The 22,020-nt window shown below is 43.2% G+C and overlaps 2 protein-coding genes across 5 annotated transcripts in view; both read left to right on the top strand.

The window, feature by feature from the left end:
• LOC134220345 (endothelial zinc finger protein induced by tumor necrosis factor alpha) overlaps window positions 1–22,020 on the top strand; it is a 192,529-nt gene that overhangs the window by 109,220 nt on the left and 61,289 nt on the right. The window lies entirely within an intron of this gene.
• Window positions 13,251–14,236, top strand: LOC134226076 (gametocyte-specific factor 1 homolog). Its single transcript, XM_062706607.1, has one exon. It carries the CDS (start codon window positions 13,308–13,310, stop codon window positions 14,181–14,183), a length of 876 nt encoding a protein of 291 aa, XP_062562591.1. The 5' UTR covers window positions 13,251–13,307; the 3' UTR covers window positions 14,184–14,236.

Genomic DNA, 22,020 nt, shown 5'->3' with positions numbered 1-22,020 from the left:
TTTCACGACTAACAGCCGTTAGCAAGGATCCAAGGTAGACGAATTCCTCGACCACCTCGAGGGTATCCCCGTCTATCGTAACACTGCTTCCCAGGCGGGCCCTGTCGCGCTCGATTCCGCCCACTAGCATGTACTTTGTCTACGACGCATTCACCACCATTCCAACTTTGGTTGGTTCACGTTTCATGTAGGTGTATAGTTCTGCCACCTTTGCAAATGTTCGGCCGACAATGTCATGTCATCCACGATACAAATAAATTGACTGGATATGTTGAAAATCGTACCCCGGTTGTTACACCGGGCTCTCCACATGACACCTTCTAGCGCAATGTTGAACAATAGACACGAAAGTCCATCACATTGTCTTAGTCCCCGGCGCGATTCGAACGAACTGGAGTGTTCCCCCGAAATCTTCACACAGTTTGCACACCTTTCACCGTTGCTTTGAGCAGTTTGGTAAGCTGTTCTCGTCCATAATTTTCCATAGCTCTACGCGGTCTATACTGTCGTATGCAACCTTGAAATCAATGAACAGATGGTGTGTTGGGCCTGGTATTCACGACATTTTTGAAGGATTTGCCGTGCAGTGAAGATCTGGTCCGTTGTCGAGAGGCCGTCAACGAAGCCGGCTAGATAGCTTCCCACGAACTTATTCACTATTGGTGATAGACGACGAAAGATGATCTGGGATATCACTTTGTAGGCGGCATTAAAGATGGTGATCGCTCTAAAGTTCCAACGCAGTCGCCTTTCTTATAGATGGGGCATATGATCCCTTCCACTCCTCCGGTAGTTCTTCAATTTCCCAAATTCTGACTTCCAGTTTGTGCAGGCAAGTGGCCAGCTTCTCCGGCGACCCGTAACGCTCGGTAAACACCTTTACGTGGTGTGTTACGGAGTATGATCATTGGTCAACTACGGTTTCATAGCCAGCTACATGCAAATCCTGACCTGAATACCTTCTTCATTATCCAACTCTGTGGAACTTATGAGGATGTCGTTATGCCGGTGGCCTGTCGTTGAGTAAGTACCACATCAACACATTCTTCCTCTCCCTAGTTACAGTGAAGATGGCCGTGGCCAGAAGTAGCAAACATCATGTTTTGTGATTTTTGTCTAAGACCGGATCCGAAGACCACTCCTCTTGTTTATTTCGGATAGCATTCTAGATAAGGATCTCAAAAGTAAAATATCAGTATTACTAGTGTCCAATCTACGAATCACACCGTAACAATGCTAATGCAAGTGGCCAGCTGTTTCGGGCCCATCTTGATAAGCTCAGTTCCGATACCATCCTTACCAGCTGCTTTATTGGTATTTAGCTGTTGGATGGCATCCAATGGGGCTGGTTGGCTCCCATCGTCCGCTGAACAGACGTAATCATCTCCTCCGCTGGCTGCCTTGACTTTCACTGCCTGTACGCTCAACGCCATTCGTAGTGCTGCTTTCAAATGCTCCCATCATTATTTCTGCAAATCTCGGCTCACGGCACGAAGCCTTTGCGGGATGCATTAAGCTTCTGATATAAATTGCGTGTTATTTGAGAACGGCACAGCTGTTCCATCTCGTTGCACTCCGCTTCTTCCAGGCGGCGTTTCTTCTCATGAAAATGGCGAGTCTGCTGTCTCCGTTTCCGTCTATAGCGTCCCACGTTCTGCCGGGTTCCTTGCTTCGCCGCCTCGTTAATGGCTGCTTTATCTGTATTCCAGCAGTCCTCAACAGGACCACCCCCTTCCGACAACGCTGCCTCGAGATGCTGCGCGTATGCAGTGGAGACATCAGGGGCCTCATTGCGCATCTCCTTTCGATAGCTCTTTCGTATGACAGTTTGCATGGTTTGCTCGTTTCGAGTCGAGATGCGTAATGTCACCCCAGGTTGCTTCAGTCGCTCTAGGTCGTACCGCGGCGGCAGTCGGTACCGAACATTGCTGATGACGGATAGTTTTGGATGCTGTTTAACCATCACCAGATAGTGGTCAGAGTCGATGCTAGCGCCACGATATGTCCTGACGTCGATAATGTCGTACTTCAATAAAACAATAAAAAACAATAAAAATGATGGCATCCATATAAAATTAGGCCGCCACCTTGGATTAATTTTTGAAAACTATTTTTTCGCTAGGTTCGTAACCACCGATTTTGAATATTACATCGTTGGAAAGCTTAGCCTATATTGTGCTTAGTGTTCAAAAATCTTAGGTGTATGTTTTTTTCTATTGAAAGTTACGTACGATTTACCAAATTATTTTGCAAGGCCCATCTGACCAACGCACATTATGTTTATGGTTAATATGATACTACGATGTCAGTTCCTTGATGTCATATACTATTCTGTGAGAAAACCGAGAAAATTTATTGTCTTTTTGCTGCGATATATCGCAACAGAGAAAAAGTAATCAAGTCAAATCAAGAGATCGGCGAAAACGCCATCTTGTTTCCAATCGAACCGTCAAAAGCGAATCCAATTCGACTTGTTTACATTTTGAATGAAGAAGCAAGCAAAAAGTGTTGCCAGTATTATTTTCACGTTTTCATGCATTTTCACACGTTGCCATTTCGATAATTATTCACTCCGCTGGACTCTGGTTATAGGGTTGCTAGTCTCCGATACTGCTTATTAGGCAAAGCTGCTTAGACAAAAGACATTTGGAACATAACTTTCGATGCACCGTTAGTAGGGAAGACATTGTGATATATTCCAAGTAAGCAGTTAAGTAGCTAGCTCTGGTTATCTCTGGTAGTAAACCTTGGAATTAAGCTTTTATTAGTTTGGAAAAAACATAAATGAGGCAAGTTCCTCAAAATTATGCATAGTTCAAAATTGGCGGGCAGCAGGGACTATGTCCAAGGGCTTGACGATCCCTCCCCAGGCCATCAGCGAGTTGTGGGGCTTGCCTAGGATGTGGTGGGGATTGACAGTGGGCCCTGTTAAACCTCTATAAAAAGCTGTATGTATCCGCAAGTAGGCCCAACCAAAGCGACCGTGTGCCGCTCAAAGCGCACAAGCCCAAGTCCTGGTGTTAGGTGGGACGCTAAACAGCCCTGACACGACGGCCCTCCGACGAGACAGGAGGTTTGCGCAGGCCTAATAAGCCGCCTCATTACGAACAATATAAAAGATAATGCGACTCGATATAATCGGCAAAGACCTAGGCGACGAATACAGGATCACGATTGGAGGCTTGGAACATGGAATTGCAAGTCGGTAGGTTTCGCAGGTTGCGACCAGGATGATCTACGATGAATTACATCCCCGCAATTTCAACATCGTGGCGCTGCAGGAGATTTGCTGGACAGGACAGAAAGTGTGGAAAAGCGGGCATCGAGCGGCTACCTTCTACCAAAGCTGTGGCACCACCAACGAGCTGGGAACCGGCTTCATAGTGCTGGGCACGATGCGCCAACGCGTGATTGGGTGGCAGCCAGTCATCGCAAGGATGTGCAAGCTGAGGATTAAATACCGTTTCTTCAACTATAGCATCAACAACGTGCACTGCCCACACGAAGGGAGACCCGACGACGAGAAAGAAGTGTTTTACGCACAGCTGGAGCAGACATACGATGGATGCCCACTGCGGGACGTCAAAATCGTCATCGGTGATATGATCGCACAGGTAGGAAGGGGAGAAATGTATAGACCGGTCATCGGACCGGATAGTCTGCACACCGTATAGAATAACAACGGCCAACGATGCATAAACTTCGCAGCCTCCAGCGGAATGGTAGTCCGAAGCACCTTCTATCCCCGCAAAAATATCCACAAGGCCACATGGAGATCACCTAACTAAGAATCGGAAAACCAAATCGACCACGTTCTAATCGACGGTAAATTCTTCTCCGACATCACGAACGTCCGCACTTACCGCAGTGCGAATATTGAATCCGACCACTACCTCGTTGCAGTATGCCTGCGCTCAAAACTCTCGACGGTGTACAACACGCGTCGAAGTCGGACGCCGCGGCTTAACATTGGGCGGCTACAAGACGGTAGACTAGCCCAAGAATACGCGCAGCAGCTGGAAGTGGCACTTCAAACGAAGATGGCGGTATGGTGATGAACCTGGGAGAACGCGCGCAGGACATAATTTTACCGGCTCCGGATCTCCAGGAAATCCAGGAGGAGATTGACCGGCTGAAGAACAACAAAGCCCCTGGGGTTGACCAACTACTAGGAGAGGTATTTAAACACGGTGGTGAGGCACTGGCTAGAACGCGGCACTGGGTCATTACCAAGATTTGGGAGGAGGAAGTTTTGCCGCAGGAGTGGATGGAAGGTGTCGTGTGTCCCATATACAAAAAGGGCGATAAGCTGGATTGTAGCAACTACCGCGCAATCACATTGCTGAACGCCGGCTACAAGGTACTCTCCCAAATTTCATGCCGTCGACATGCACCAACTGCAAGGGAGTTCGTGGGGCAGTACCAGGCGGGTTTTATGGGCGAACGCTCCACCACGGGCCAGGTGTTCGCCATTCGCCAAGCAGTGCAGAAACGCCGCGAATACAACGTGCCCACACATCATGTATTCATCGACTTCAAAGCTACATACGATACAATCGATCGAGACCAACTATGGCATCAATTGCTCTTTCGTGGCTTTCCTGGTAAACTGACATGGTTGGTCAAGGTGACGATGGATCGGATGATGTGCCTAGTTTTAGTTTCAAGAGCATTCTCGAGTCATTCTCGAGTCCCTTCGAAACCCGCAGAGGGTTACGACAAGGTGATGGTCTTTCGTGTCTGCTATTCAACATCGCTTTGGAAGGGGTAATACGAAGAGCAGGGATTAACACGAGTGGTACAATTTTCAATAAGTACGTCCAGCTATTTGGCTTCGCCGACGACATAGATATTATGGCACGTAACTTTGAGAAGATGGAGGAAGCCTACATCAGACAGAAGAGGGAAGCTAAGCGGATCGGACTAGTCATCAACACGTCGAAGACGAAGTACATGGAAGGAGGTTCAAGAGATTCAAGAGGTTCAAGAGAAGACAATGTGAGCCATCCACCGCGAGTTTGCATCGGTGGTGACGAAATCGAGGTGGTAGAAGAGTTTGTGTACTTGGGCTCACTGGTGACTTCCGAAAATGACACCAGCAGAAAAATTCGGAGACGCATAGTGGCTGGAAATCGTACATAATTTGGATTCAGCAAGACGCTCCGATCGAATAGAGTTCGCCGCCGTAGCAAACTGACAATCTACAAAACGCTCATTAGACCGGTAGTCCTCTACGGACACGAGACCTGGACGATGCTCGTGGAGGACCAACGCGCACTTGGAGTTTTCGAAAGGAAAGTGCTGCGTACCATCTATGGTGGTATGTGGAGGAGGCGAATGAACCACGAGTTGCATCAGCTGTTGGGAGAACCATCCATCGTTCACATCGCGAAAATCGGACGACTGCGATGGGCCGGGCACGTAGCCAGAATGTCGGACAGTAACCCGGTGAAAATAGTTCTCGACAACGATCCGACGCACTGAGGAGTATTTCAGCCCAAATCCTGGCCAAAAGTCAAAAACAAAAATTTTAGATATTTCCATATTATTTTTCGTTTTTGAACTCTCAAATAGTAATACTAATTTGACAAGGGATTTTTGAAACCATATTGTTTACTTGTAAGCAATGCTGACTGTCAAAACTTCACTATAATTTCAATGCAAGTTTAATCGCAATTGTGCATAAAAAAATGTCCCCTTTTTTTCGTGTTTTTCTTGGTTTTTAGTGATTTTGAAGATGAAAATCAATATAGGTATCAATGATGAGAGTATGTAAAACGTTTTCAAGCATGATTTGATCTGAAACCGTTCTCAGGTGATCCATAATCATGATATTATTGCTAGCTTTTTTCTACCTTTTTTACAATAATATGTTTTACAAAATTAAACTTTTAATAAGGTTCCAAACCCGTCCAAGCAACAAAATTTTCAGCGTTGGAAAGATTGGAGTTTCCTTAAAAAGCTCCACAAAACACATTTCACGCATCCTCACGCAATCGTGACTTATTTGTATTTTAATAAAGTAAAGTTTGCTAAAAAGCTAGTCAAAAAGATAAATGATCTTGGATTTGAGCGACAAAGCTCACATAAATTATGTCCAAAAAAAAGTGAGGCCAAAAATTTTGTAAGTAATGATAATCAAAGAATGAATATTACCATAAGGAAGATCATACTCACTGACGGAGCCAGAGGTGGGCACCATTCGTCACAAGCACGCTGTAGTTCTCTTCAAAGGTTCTTGCACCAAGTGCTGCTTTATCAAATAACAATAACTGATGCCGCCAGTGATTATACTCCACTGCTGGATGAATGCAAAAAGCATAAAAACGAAAAAATACACTTTGCTGTGTATATTGAATGCATTTACAGACAATAAAATGATTGACATAGTTTTGGCCACGATTTTACTCTGCGTACTCCTATGTGCGACGGGCACTAGAAGGCGAGGTGCGCAGCGGGCAAGGTGGATCGATCAGGTGGAAGATGACTTGCGGACCCTCCGTAGACTGCTTGGTTGGCGACGTGTAGCCATGGACCGAGCCGATGGAGAAGACTCTTATATACCGCACAGGCCACTTTGGCCTTAGTCTGAATAATAATAATCAAAATTGGCTCATTCTCATCCCTTGGAGGGGATGACATTAGACTGTAATAGTCGCAGTGAAGTGGCCTACACGCCACCTCCGAAGAGGACATTTCGTGTCACTTTGCCCGTCTAAAGACTGGTTACTGAACCAGTCCGGAAATTGTGGAACACAACAGGAACACGCGTAACCACACTCTCACAACCCTGACCAACAAAACCACACAAATCTAATAAAACCAGCACTCCCAAATCCTATCCCGTGTTCACTGTATACAGATATCATCACGGGTAACAATCTTCGCGCCCCATCTTTCCTTCTCACTTCGGAAGACAAGCAAATCGGATCATTATACGCGGACAGGACAAAACTAATGCGAAACGTGAAATGCCCCTCGAACTTTATCAATCACATCTGTTACTAACTTTTAACAATGATTAACAACAACAGAAGATACACATTTTATTTGGGAACATCATTACAATTGGCATTTTATTACGGATCACGTTGGCCGGCCCAACTAGCTCCCCCCAAATTCCCTAGCTTGTGCGGTCCTGAAACACTTTCTCTTCTCCTAGCAGGGATTGAATCCTAAAGAGAAAGAGCAAGTCTCTCACTTATCATCTCTGTATACGCATACGATATGTAGCATACCGCGAGAAACTTTTTTCGCAAGCTGTCATGATAGAGAACTGATTCGGGATGTTATACCCCATGATAAATTTCTTTTAGAAAGCTCCAAATGTGGGGAGCTCTGGCTCTGATGATGCATTTCAACTTGTTCTACACAGCTGTGCAGTAACCAACACGAAAGGAGCGAAAACAAAGCGAGAATCACCATTTTTCTGTGGGGGCTGCCTATCCGATTCTGTTTTTTTCGCACTTGTATACAAGTTTGATAAATTTGTTATCATGGCTTGTTATGATTCGGAACAGATTTTGCCTCTCTTTTATCGTTGTTCGTTATCTATTGAGAGCGATTTCTGCAAACCCTGCCTCCTAGCGCTTTTCGGTGTCACTTGTCATACCACGCCTTGTTTTACTTGGCCACTTGGCCACTGCGAGAGACTCCGACAGGAGTTTACGGTGGTACTACCTGCGGCAGCGTACTCGGAATAGCAAATGGGTCCGGAAAAATGGTTTTGGAAAAACTTACGGTTCAGGTCGACTCGATCGGCCGGGATTTGACTGGCGTCGCCGGTTGGAGTGAAGTATGAACGGTTGCTACTCCCTTCCGCCTTCGTCAAGGTGGGAAACCTTGAGTCCAGAGCGTGACAAGGGTTGGCGATGGCGAGGAGCGATGGTAAAGACAGCAAAGCAGGCCCTATCAAAGCGACCGTGTGCCGCTCAAAGCGCACTAGCCTAGTCCTGGTGTTGGGTGGGACTTTAAACAAATTTGACCCGACTGACCGAGCGTCTGTTCACCAAGGAGGTGCGGCTCCAACAGCGTATGTTCTGCCATCCAGCGGCTGAGTATGAAATGCTATTCCCCGGAAGCTATACCTAAGATGGCAGCCCCATCCCGGTGGATAGGGAACCTTGGGCCAACAACCTACTCCTCCAGAAACATCAATTTGTTCGAGAATCCGATAATGAAAGAATACGGACTGATTTTACGGCGACGACTCTAAGCGCGAAACAACGGACACGAATAGGAACATGGAACGTTTTAACCCTAGCCCAGCAGGGTAAATTGGCACAACTTGCCAATGAGGCACGCCGCATGAAGCTTGAGATCCTGGGACTGAGTGAAGTCCGTTGGCCAAACTTTGGAGAACACAGAACGCCGTCGGGACAAGTTCTGCTATACTCTGGTTTACGAGGTGAACACGCTCCCCGGCAACGCGGAGTTGGCTTCCTACTAAGCGCTCAGGCACACTCTGCGCTTATGAAGTGGGAACCTTTAAGTGAAAGGATAATCGTTGCCAGATTTAGAACACGGGTCCGAAACCTTACTATAATCCAATGTTATGCGCCAACCGATGCTGCCGATCTGCAAGACAAAGAGAACTTCTACAGTCAACTCAATGCCGTCGTAGATAGAATTCCGAAGGGTGATATCAAGATCTGTTTGGGCGACTTCAATGCGAAGATCGGATCCGACAACTCGAACCATGAGCGCATTATGGGACGCCATGGTCTCGGAGAAATGAGCGAAAACGGAGAGCTGTTCGCAGAATTTTGTGGTAATAACGAATTGGTGGATCCCCCCTTCGCTTTTCCCCCATCGACCGGTTCACAAAGTCACGTGGGTCTCCCGTGACGGCTTTACAGAAAATCAAATCGACCACATCTGCATCAGCCGAAAATGGAAACGGAGCCTTCTTGATGTACGGAATAAACGTAGTGCCGATATCGCGTCTGATCATCACCTCCTCATCGGCGAAATACGCCTGCGCATTGCGCGAATTCGTCGGCAGGAGGAAAGAGTTGGACGACGATTCAACACACGCCGGCTGGAAGATGCCACGGTAAAACGGTCCTTCGTTAAAGAACTGGAGACGCGTGCTGCAGATATTCCGGAAGGTGGCAGCGTGGAAGACCAATGGACCGCCATCAAGAATGCCTTCATCACCACCAGCGAGAACAATCTGGGCGAACTACACACCCAGAGAAAACAATGGATCACCGATGAGACCTGGAGAAAGATAGAGGAGCGAAGAGAAGCCAAAGCCGCGATAGAGCGATCGAAAACCAGAGGAGCCAAAGTCTTAGCCCGTCAACGATACGCGGCTCTTGAGAAGGAAGTAAAACGCTCATGTCGACGGGACAAGCGAGCGTGGGCAGACTCTCTGGTCGACGAAGGAGAGAGAGCCGCCGCAACTGGAGACATTCGCCTCCTCTACGATATCTCACGACGCTTAAGCGGGGCGAAGATGAATGCAACGATGCCTGTGAAAGACGCGAATGATCAGTTATTGACCGACCCAACTGACCAGCTGAAACGCTGGTTCGAGCACTTCGAAAAACTTTTTCAAGTGCCAGCCAGTCCATCACCACCTCAGCATGATCTGCCTAGGATCCGACGTATAACACGCGTCAATACCGAAGCTCCATCACTGTTAGAGATTCAAACAGCCATTCAAAGCATGAAATCGAATAAAGCCCCAGGGGTCGACCGCATATCAGCCGAGATGCTCAAAGCTGACCCCATGACATCCGCTCAACTACTGCATCGTTTATTTCGTAATATCTGGGACACCGCAACTTTCCCGGTCGACAGCCCAAAAACGGTGACCTGACTGTATGCGATAACTGGCGAGGCATTATGTTGCTGTGTACCGTTCTCAAAGTTCTGTGCAAAATTATCCTAGCCCGGATTCAGGAGAAGATCGATACGACTCTCCGGCGGCAGCAAGCCGGATTCCGTGCCGGAAGATCCTGTGTGGACCATATTGTCACGCTCCGCATCATTTTGGAGCAGGTCAACGAATTCCAAGAGTCCCTTTACTTGGTATTCATTGACTACGAAAAAGCTTTCGACCGTCTCAATCACGAGAATATGTGGGGCGCCCTGAGACGCAAGTGGGTTCCTGAGAAAATCATCGGCCTTATCGAGGCACAGTACGAGGCCTTCTCGTGTAGAGTGCTGCACAATGGGGTCTTGTCCGACCCTATCCGGGTCGTAGCTGGTGTGAGGCAAGGATGTATTCTATCACCGTTACTGTTCCTCATCGTAATCGACGAGATTCTGGTAGATGCGATTGACCGTGAACCAAACCGCGGGCTGTTATGGCAGCCTATAACCATGGAGCACCTAAATGACTTCGAATTGGCGGATGATGTTGCACTCCTCGCGCAACGGCGCTCTGATATGCAGAGTAAGCTCAACGACCTTGCCGAGCGCTCCTCTTCGGCAGGTTTAGTCATCAACGTCAACAAAACCAAATCGTTGGATGTAAACACGGTGACTCCTTCCAGTTTCACAGTAGCCGGGCAACCAGTGGAGAATGTTGAAAGCTTCCAATATCTTGGTAGCCAAATGGCGTCAGACGGCAGTACCAAGATCGACATAGGCGCACGGATCAAGAAAGCAAGGGCTGCCTTTGCGAGTTTGAGAAATATCTGGAAAAACAGGCAGATAAGTGAACGCACCAAAATGCGAATTTTCAACTCTAACGTGAAATCTGTGCTGTTATACGCTAGCGAAACATGATGTGTATCAGTGAAGAACACTCAACGGCTGCAGGTGTTCATTAACAGATGCCTGCGGTATATAATTCGGGCCTGGTGGCCTCACAACTGGCTCCATCGTCGTTGTCACCAGAGGCCGATAGCAACAGAAATTCGGGATCGGAAGTGGGGCTGGGTCGGCCACACTCTACGTAGGGGCGGAAACGAAATCTGTAAACAAGCATTAGACTGGAACCCAGCGGGACATCGCAGCAGAGGCAGACCCAGAGGCTCATGGCGGCGAAGCCTCAATAAAGAAATAAAAGAAGTCGACCGAAATCTAACCTGGCAACAGGTTAAAGCGATAGCCGGGCAACGCTCAGGATGGAGATCTTTCAAGTCGGCCCTTTGCACCACCGGAGGTGTACAAAACCCATAAGTAAAAGTAAGTAATGACACTCAATTCTTGGTCTAGTTACCTTTACTATACAAGACAGTCACACAGCTTACACAGACTGTACTGCACAATTTACAAACACCCTAGCCTATACGGGGATCACAGAAAAGATTAATTAGCCTGTCGAACACTTCACTTTTAAAATCACGAACCAATTGCACCACTGAACAAACTTAAAGAACGCGCCCTTCTTTCACCACGGTCAGGATCAAAGTGAACGAGTTTTCAGATTAACGTTTTTTTGGCAATGTAACCGGAAATAGAAGCGCAACGGATTTCTTTGACCCTGATTGTAAGAGCTAGCTTGTAAACATCTCACTCCCATTCGAAGCGGTCTGGTCTGCTACTCATATTCCCGATTGCAAGTCGAACCCTTTCTCATCGCTCGGATTTTATGTAACGGTGTCACGAATGGTGATCCGCTTCAAAGGCGCTTATGCGTGTCAGGCGTAGCGACTAACCTCTTCACGCGACGTTCTATAAATTGCATGCAAGTTGCACTGATAATGTTATTTGGTAATCCATGTTATATTGTAACGAACTTTATGAATTTGAATAAAGTCTAGAACAATTATTAACATTTAAAAAATAAATTTATATTTTAAATTTTAGAAACTTATATTTACAATAAACTACAAAACAAATAATGACTACCGTTACAAGACCATATAAAATAAAGTTCTATTCTAGAACATAATTGAGAGAAAAACATACCACATTAGCTTTTCTCTATGAATTACGATTCGAGATTTTATGTGAATAGTATTTATGCTTATAATGCGACATTTTCAGTAGGTGCACCGATTAACTATATATATTTATTAAATACGAAATTATTAACATTCCAAAGGAATTATGTAAATTAACATATTCGTTATTTTCAACTTTCGCAAGCCCAAAATATAGGTTTAATACAAACACTGTAACAAGAGAAGGTATTACCTGTTTGTGTGAAGTATTAAATGGATTTTCATTACGTAAATATTGCTTTCAGAGAAAAAATAGTTTTGTGAAGAGCGCAGCTATCAAATCTGATGTTGATTTACAATTCAAACGTATGTGTATGTGTACCTTTTCATATTCGTTACTTCTAGGTTTGTGCGTACATTATTGCGCCTGGCCCAATCTCATCCCCTTTTAGCGTCCATTGCACGTTGCTACGAAAAAAACAGATCTGCTTTTTGAAATATCAATAAAATTCAATAAAACAACAACAGAGTATCATAACATAATAAACAGGTATTCATCTATCTAAAAACTATTTATGCAATTGATCTGTGGGGTATTTCAGGTTTCTTTGACCAATAGTTTTACATTCAAATTCACAGTATTTTGGTACGATTACAATAAGCTCAACGAACTTGTTCTGCGATTTGTTTGACGTGAATTATAATATTCTTTCGAACGGTGTAAAAGTTTCATCAAGATTCGTAACGGTTTCTGAGATATTCAAAGTGGATCCATCGTTTTTCGTTTTGGCCCAACTTTAGCAAATAAAAAAATATTTTTTTAATGTTTTTTATTGTATTTCATAATCTACTATAGCATTACGAAAGAAAAAAAACATGTATATGTATTTGTACTAGTCTACGTCGGTTGACGAAATAAATAAATAAATTTCACCCCTAGGCCCAATGACACCCCGAACGACGGTATTGTTAATTTAAACCTTGATTTGAAACCTTTGAGCGTTTCGTTATGAAAAATTGAAAAATGATTTTTTTACCGGTTCAACTAGTTTTAAACTGTTTTAGATACTTTGAATTCAATAAGTAAGACCCAATAATGCTCGGCCTGTACGTTTAATAATTGTGATAAACATAAAAGTCATAGCCGAAAATGGGAAAAGGATTAGAGAGAAATCTTAGGTTGTAAAAAGATTGATACGATATGTTCCAATAAGAAACGGCTTTGCTCTTCACTGACATGAACAGGTAGAACAGACTAATGTTAAGTGGGTACTATCACATCAGAAGAGATGTGTAAAACAAAATACATCAACATACCTAAATATAAACGCAAGATCGATTTACATGCGAAAAAATAATATACCTATGTGCTTCATATAATGTATCCAGTGCGGAATAATATTCAGTACGACATCAACAAGTGTTTCTAGCATATCATATCCAAAGTCAAGTAGCTAATACAAAATGTCTCATTACGAAGAGGTATTGCATTGCCCCTACAATGCTTCACACAGCATTTTAGCTCACGCTATGCAGCGTCATCTGATCAAGTGCAGAAAAAACTATCCTTCTGCAAAATTAGTCAAGTGCCCATTCAATTCTATCCATTGTGTGCCGGGTCCAGAACTGAATATGCATGTGGAGAAATGCGAAGATCGTGCCACGTTGGATCTCTACAAGTATTGTATTTCAAGCAAGCCATCCAGCAAAAACAGTAGCTATAAAGATAGTGAACCGGAGTTGATTTATCATGATTCGGTCAATACGCAAGGTCCATCGGAGAGATATCTAGATGACGGCGAAAGCTGGGAAAATTCTAACACCCCCGCATACAGTTCCCAGTCCTACTGTGGAGCAGCAAGAGATGATTGGAAAACAACATCGAAGAAATCATCCGACAGACAGAAGTTTTATCGCGAAGAACATCCACGGAATAAAAAGTTCAACACTACTGTGGAAAGTAAAACCGGCAAACCACAGACGAATTGTAGATCCAATAACACCGCCTACGATAAACCATCCTTCAAGGGATATCGTGGCCGTGTTCCGGAGTCGAAATATTACAACGAGGAGCCCGTACAGGCTCCGGGAAAAACATTGCTGGACGACGACGAATGCTGGGATGATTCCGACGTTCCCGCTTACAATCCACAGGAGTACTGTAAGAATGCCAGGGTCATAAGAAAGGCGACTCACATGCAGCCTCAGCAGAAGAAAGAGTTTTATCGACAGGAAAGTCGGCGGCTGAAAGGGCTGGATGGTCATTCCAAGAACATTGGAAAAGATCTTGATGAAATTAGTGACAAATTTCGGAAAAGTATGTTCGTCGGATCTAATTGAAATTACAAACTGTTAAAATAAATTGAATACAACTTAGTGTTAATAAACAAAAACTAGTAATATAATTCTGATCAATTTTCTTTATTACAATTGCTATATAGGTATCGAAATACAAAATTGTAGGAAAACATAAAACACCGCGTGCTTTACTATGCACAATTGAAATTGTGAAATTAGAATTCAAAAGATTTAGATGCCAGACTTTCGGTTACAAAGAGGTAACTATGAATATAAACTTTCATCGATGGTTTTCAAAATTAAAGATTACCTTTAAATATTATGAAGCTGACAATCATATTTGAAATGCAGCTATTCAAGAGAAAACTACATAGTTGCATAATGCATCATTTTCAGATGTTTGATGGTGAGAAACGATAATATTTTTAAGTATTCCCGACATTCGAAATGTTGATGCCTATCTTCAAACTGGCATTGCATCTACAAATACATAACAACTGAATGAGTTGTCATCGATTGATCCAAAACCAATATGAAAAATGACTTTTTCGAGCATACCTGAATCCATCACACCGTAGAACAGGAAGAAAAAAAGTCATTGAGCTTGTAAACTTGTTTTCGTTGTTCCAAATAGCACTCGTATGGATTGCCGCCAATCATCGTGCTACTGACGGTGCAGTCAACCAGTCGGCATGTATTGGCAGTTTTTTCCTCTCTAGTGGCTAGGGACTCGGCAGTAATCCTCGTACATGGTCTAATTCCGGTCATAGGCGCTAAAACCATTATTGGTTCATTTGCTATAACTCCACTATATCAGATCGTTCCTCTTGATCCGTTTTGATCCGGATGAGTTATAGCAAATAGCCTCATTTTTATTGGTTTTCGAGTCTATGACGGGAATTAGAACGCTGACGAAAAAACCTGCTGTAACCCTATGTGTACAACAATCACCAAACGAAACGAATACGCATGTGCATTTCAAATATTTAATATTTACGTATAAACTTTAATGACTCCATGACTGATGCATCCGTTATTGCTGCTGTTGGCTGCTGCTACCATCATCCATCCACCCACAACCGCATCATACCGATTCAACAAGAAAACGCTATGGAAGTCAAAATATTTTTTTCATAAATTCTGAAATCGTATATTTTGATTAATTTTTCATGCCTCACCGGCAGGGGCGAATACCTGCGGACAAAGGTGCGGCAGCAGTAGAAATTCGTTCGACACAGATACATGCACTTGTTCGGCGATGAAGCTTTACCTTAAGGTTATAACGAACTAACGCGCAAAAAATAGGATAAATATTAAATACCTGCCTATTCGTCATTCATCGCTCTCTGATGGAGACTATCATCACTCACTTCAACGCAGTTTTTGAACAGCCTCGTAGGAATTGAACCATTTGCTGTAGCAGCCAAAAAGGGATCAGTATTGACATTTTTGTTTATATACAGTGGTGCTTGAAATAATAACAGCAGAGGCCGATTTTCATACAAAATGGTCAACTTTGACATGCGGTAACTTTGTGCCCCGATGACCGATTGAGCTGCAATTTTAGCAGTCAACTATACAAATATGTTGAAATTTACAAACAAAAAATATCAAATTGTTCGAATCTCTTATTGAGACATGAAATACTATGTCGAGTTGTAAGAAATAATAGCAGTTTTTGAAAATCGGCCTCTGCTGCTATTATTCCGAACACCACTGAACAGTGACTCTCAGAATTAAACGTACACCATGGCTTATAAGCATATAAGCAAATAATAAAATGATATTGGTTGTGTATATCAAAAAGAATCATGGCTCCGTAAAGTGTTACACACGCCTGAACGTACCAAATAAACGAAATTGAAAAAAAAGTTAGGGTATATGGCTCAAACCTTAGCCAAATATGTTGTGGTTTATCGTTGTAAATCTTCATGAATTGAATTATTATTGTAAAAATAACAAGCATGGGCAGTCAAGGCTCTACGACAACCTAGAACACATCATCTGTTTATTGATTTCAAGGCGGCGTAATGAATTATGGCAAATTATGCTTGAACATGGTTTTCCGGTGAAACTGATACGGCTGATTCGTATAACGTTAGACGGATCGAAATCAAGTGGCAGATGAAATATCGACGTCATTTGTTAGATGGATTAAAGCAGGGTGATGCACTCTCGAATCTACTGTTCATTAGAGCGCTCGAGGGAGCGATTAGGAGAGCTGGTGTGCAAAGAAGCGGTACCATTATCACAAGATCGCATATGCTCCTGGGATTTGCGGACGATATCGATATTATCGGGATTGATCGCCGTGTCGTGGAAGAGGCTTTTGTGCCTTTTAAAGAGGAGACAGCGAGGATTAGACTCACGATCAATTCCAGCAAAACGAAGTACATGGTCGCTGGCAATCAACGTGGGTTCATTAGTGGTGGTGGTAGCGAAATAGTGCTGGATGGCGAAAAATTTGAAGTGGTAAAAGAATTTGTGTATCTTGGAACATTAGTGACTTGCGATAATGATGTTACCCGCAAGGTGAAAAGGCGTGTTGCAGCTGCAAATAGGGCTTATTACGGGCTTCGTAACCACACACTTAAATCATTTCACAGATTTCGTTGAATTTTGCTTTCACCGAAATCTCAACAGCAGATTTGTTCGGTAATTATTTCACCAAATTTTCGGCGATTTTTTCTTTGTTCAACTGTCAAAACCACCGAAAATCTGTAAAATTATTCACCAAACAGTTCTGCTGTTGAGATTTCGGTGAAATTTCACAGAAATCTGCGATTTATTTTAAGTGTGCAGCTTAAGTTCCGTAGTCTGCAAACAAAAACAAAACTCGCGCTGTATTCTACTACGATTCTTCCGGTGGCTTTATACGGCCATGAAACATGGACGTTAAAGGAGGCTGATCGGAGAGCTTTCGGAGTGTTTGAGCGTAAGGTTCTGCGGAAAATACTCGGCGGTAAACAGGAGAACGGTATCTGGCGGCGTCGCATGAACCACGAATTGTACCAGATGTATAAAGGGCTGGATATTATTAAGCTTATACAACACGGCAGACTACGGTGGGCTAATCATGTTGTTCGTATGCCGGAAGAACGTCAAGCGAAGATAATATTTAGTAGAGAACCCGGAAGAGGCCGCAGGCTTCGTGGAAGGCCGCGTACACGATGGCTTTTTGCAGTTAAAGAGGACCTGAGGGCCATCAAGAGTTCAGTTCGATCGACGGTGTGCTGAATTAGACGGCAAATGGAGCTGGTGAGTCCGATTGGGAAAGCGAAGTACCGAACTAGACGGTCCATGGACAAGGAGGATTTGGTCAGCGATTGGAACTTGGTAACAAATCAACAGTTTGCAGAGTCAGGTATGTGACGAATTGATATGTACGATGAGAAGCCGCGAATCAAAATCCGTGTGGCATCCACGGTACTAGGTGTTTAGTTTAGTTATTGTAAGGAAAAATATTTGCATAGATTAAGAAAATGATGGTAATTGGATGATTCGTGCTTCCCGTATTACGTTAATAACCACCCTTTTCCTCTATATTTTAATTTATTTTCTTATACGTATATTTTTCACTAAATTAGTAAAAATCTGCCACCTCGAACCAGTCCCTCTTTTGTTGCAACTTGTTACAACGTGTTGATATGTACCACATAAAAATCACAAATCATAAAAATCTTTTCAAATTATTTTGATCCCTTTCAACGTCAGCATGATGATCTCATGCGTTTCTTCATAATGTAGCACTTCATATCTCGTGCTTAATTTCATGGGGGCGTAGCTGTGTTGATCGATTTTTGTTAGTCGATGTTTTCTTTTTATTATTGTACCGCATTGCGCTAGTTTGTCGATGATTTGGTGTGATGAAAGATGATTGTATCTTGCACCAGAATCAATAATCACGGCTGTAGCTTTTGAAACAATTGAGTTATTAACAAAACATAAAATCGATCAAGAGAGGTCGATCAATACGGTTGCGCCCCTGTGGGGCTAAGCGCGAGATATATATTCTTATTTTTCCATACTTCAAATAGTTCATCGATTTAAAAATAGCTTTGAACTTTATGCATTTATATTTTACATGTTATTTGAGATGAACATTATTGTGGTTTACAGATAACTGGAATTGTTTGTCTGGGTTTGTACTCTTTTGCTGCTATATAAATATGTCGAATTTGCATTTCAGCGTAATTTATGGACAGTGCTCATATCATATTCATTATGACTTTTTTTTAGTAATATTGTTAAAATAAATACACCAATTAAATTGTTTATGTTTATTACATTCTACCTTTTTCATGCATAAGCTTCTTCGTGTGGAAATGATAATGAATTTGATTTGAATAAATGGCATAAAATATGTCCATTTCCATTCCTAAATCCTGGTAATAATTGGAATAGTGCTTGAAAGATCGTGTTAAAGTGCGCGTCTATTCGGTCGAAGTGTCTCGGTATGTTAAAGTTAATCGAGCTTACTTTATGCGAGATTTTCTCTTAAGTGCGGGATAATGCAGGTAATAAATAAAAGTTGATAGAGTTTATAAGTGCGCGATGATTCGTTCATAGAAACGCGATCCCTAGTACGCAGAAGCCATTAGACCTGCATTGTGTTAGTTTTTTTTGCTTTGTAGCGAGACCATAAAGGTAAAAGATTTAAAAATAATTAGTGTGCGATAAAAATGGTTTATTTAAAAGTAGGTTTTTTGTTCTGCTTTGTGCGGTAAGTTATTCAAATAATTAAGTGCGCGGTCGGACGTGTTTGTTCATAACAAAACGGTCTCGAGATCACGGAGTTTTTGTTCTACTTTGTGCGGTTAGTGATTGAACTATTTAGTGCACGATAATCAAACTACACGTTACACACAGCACACCGTTTACCAAAACGAACCCCGCTACATGTCCTACCTCATATATCCAACCTGATTTCTCGTGGAAGTGCAGATGACTCGTCGGCTTCCAACAAAGCGAGTATCACGTCAACATTTTCCTACCCATTCCTCAATTGACCTGCATGCATTCGGACACGGCCGGCGCTGGTATTGCTTTACATTGGGTCACCAGTTTTTACACATTGAGGATGATGTTAATCCCAAACATCATCTGTTGGTTCCCTGTGTAATTACAGCTGATCTGGCAATAACGGAGTAGCAACCGTGGGCGGTCAATCATGCTCATGCTCATGCTCAAAGAGGACCTGAGGGCCATCAATGTTCAGGGCGACTGGAAGCGATTGGCCCAGGATCGAGTCCAGTGGAGAAGGATACTTCATTCGGCGTAGGTTCATCGAAGAGCCGCCTTGCAGCTTAGTGTTTACTATGCACTTCCACAGTTATGAACTGCGAGGTTTCTAAGCCAGGTTACCATTTTTGCATTCGTATATCACGAGGCTAACACGATGATACTTTTATGCCCAGGGAAGTCGAGACAATTTCCAATCCGAAAATTGCCTAGACCGGCACCGGGAATCGAACCCACCCACCCTCAGCATGGTCTTGCTTTGTAGCCGCGCGTCTTACCACACGGCTAAGGAGGGGAAATCAGGTGGTGGCAAAACGGGCTCACGCACGCATTTTCACGGGTCCGTGATGGCGGACCCAAGCGGTCGTCGGTGGATTGCGACTCGCGGAAATTGTTTTGGCTTTAGTAGCACATTTGGGTCATCAGTCTACGACTGGCACAAAAAAACGTTCCCTCCGCGGCGCCCTCCTCGGACGCCGAACTTCAATCAAAAAAGGTTTGATGACTCACCGGTTTGTTTGGGCTTTACTGACCCAGTCGATAACCTGCCGGTGGGGTCGACATTCCGACTTGTTGACGCCGGCGATGACGCTTCTTAATGAAGCCGACGAAACGTAATAGCGATTGCTTGCCGGCTGGTGGATCTTGTCCACGTGGAGGTCCCCTCGGCCCCCTCGGACCGATATGGCGACGGATCGATCCGCTTTTGGCTGGTTGACATTTGCCAGGAATGCTTCGTCCGTCGGGGAAAATTGTCGCGCTATTGCTGGTATTGCTGCGGGTGGGAAAATAAACGCCAATCTGTCTGGACGAACAATATGAGCACAAGCACTAAACATCACACTATGAGCACGTCAATTTAACTTTCTCTTTATTATTATCTCCTACTACCGCACACAATCTTGCAACGCACACTAGGTTCATAGTGTTTATCTGGAGAGGGACACTTGGCATTATTTTACTCTTAGTAAGTGTAAGTAAATTTTTTTTTGTAAGATCTGTCGCAAAAGCCCTGCTCAATTCCTTTCCCACTTCCTCTTCCATCTTGTTTTCCATTGTAGCACAACAACTAGCCAAAAAGGTGACATGTTTTTTCGCCAGAAGCTTCAAAAATAAGGTTCCGAATATATTTATTATAGTCCCGCTGCACTCCTCAAATTTCAGACACTGCGGAGTCACTTGTTCATTAGAATCGGTATTCGGTATTAGGCCATCGCTTTCTTCAGGTTGCGGAAGTAGGCCGGAGTTATTTTCGGATTCACTGTTCACATTATTATCACATTGTACATTTCCATTACGGTGGAAATACATGTTGTGGATGCACATGCTATTCATAGTGACGAAAGGCTTTTTCGTCTGACATCTGAATGGACAAAACGCTGGTTGTCCAGAACTCAAATGCTTCACCAGATGCTTGGCCATCGATTTCACACTATCTTCTAAGCAATCGCATGTAACTACAGTACACCGAAAAACGCGTTTTGTCTTCACATTTTGGTGCCACTTGTAGGTGCTTTTTGTAAGCCTCGAAGGATTTGCAACGAAATCCGCACTCAAAGACACATTGAGAAGGTGTTTGGCACTCATGCACTTGCGAATGATAAATATATCGTTCCAAATCATGGAAAACAGCACAACAAAACTTACAGACAATTTCTTCAGCCATTACCGTATGCTAACGAAAAAGACACGACTTTAACACTCAGTAGCCAGATACAATCTGAAAATTCTACGCGGTAGCCATTTTTCTTTTTTTCCAGTTCAAAGTTGGTATAATTTTACACGCAGATTGGAAAATAGAGCTGATTGAAAGATAAAATTATTATTCAATAGAATTACCATAATTTTTATAGCACTTTTTAAAAATACATTGAGAGGGAAAATTATTTTTTTTAGAATGTAATATTGTATGTTTTCTTATGTTCTCTATATGTGCATTTATTTTGACTTAAAACACAATTGACCGTCTAGCTCAACCAATATATAATTAGATCAACGATCAATTACATGTCGTTGAAATTTCACTATTTTTTGCTGTGTAGTTTTTATGAAGGGATCTTATGGCGAGCAAACGCTTTAAGGCTCCCCCAGACCTAAGCGATTTCATCGCCGCCATGGCGACAACCCTTCTACCGATGGGTCGCTGCAGGCAATGTTCTATTAAGGCCTACATATCAACGGCGACAGAATCGATGTCGCCATGCGATAGAATCGCGTCGAGATTGTCGCGTCGCGTGTGCTTGGGGGAACCTTTATTTAAAGAAGACATCACATTCTCCATTGCAGAAATCCGAGCAAGCACCTACTTTTGAAGAAGGGTTTACACCCAGTATTGTCTTAATCTACATTTAATAAAATTTAAAATCAACAGACTCAATTTAATTGTTCTATCTATTGGATTTCCAACTTTACAATCACTATGATTGATAGTGATATTCCTTTGATTTTGGAGTGATGTCACACGTTTCAAAAGTGCGTTGAATATAGACAGTTCCAAAGCATCAACACTGTTAATCAAATTGCTTCTCATCGGGAGTTGAAGTGATTAGCGCTTTGATCACCAATCATGTCTTAACTAGATTTGGAAGTAATACGTTATTGAATTCACTCTAGGAATGGTTTTCAAGATCAATTTTTA

Source organism: Armigeres subalbatus, chromosome 3 (genome assembly GCF_024139115.2).
Source record: "Armigeres subalbatus isolate Guangzhou_Male chromosome 3, GZ_Asu_2, whole genome shotgun sequence".
NCBI lineage: Eukaryota > Metazoa > Arthropoda > Insecta > Diptera > Culicidae > Armigeres > Armigeres subalbatus.
This window is presented reverse-complemented; position numbering and strand designations above follow the sequence as displayed.

Excerpts from the sequence above, each read along its gene's own strand:
- LOC134226076 (XM_062706607.1), top strand. The coding sequence starts at position 13,308 with ATGTCTCATTACGAAGAGGTATTGCATTGCCCCTACAATGCTTCACAC.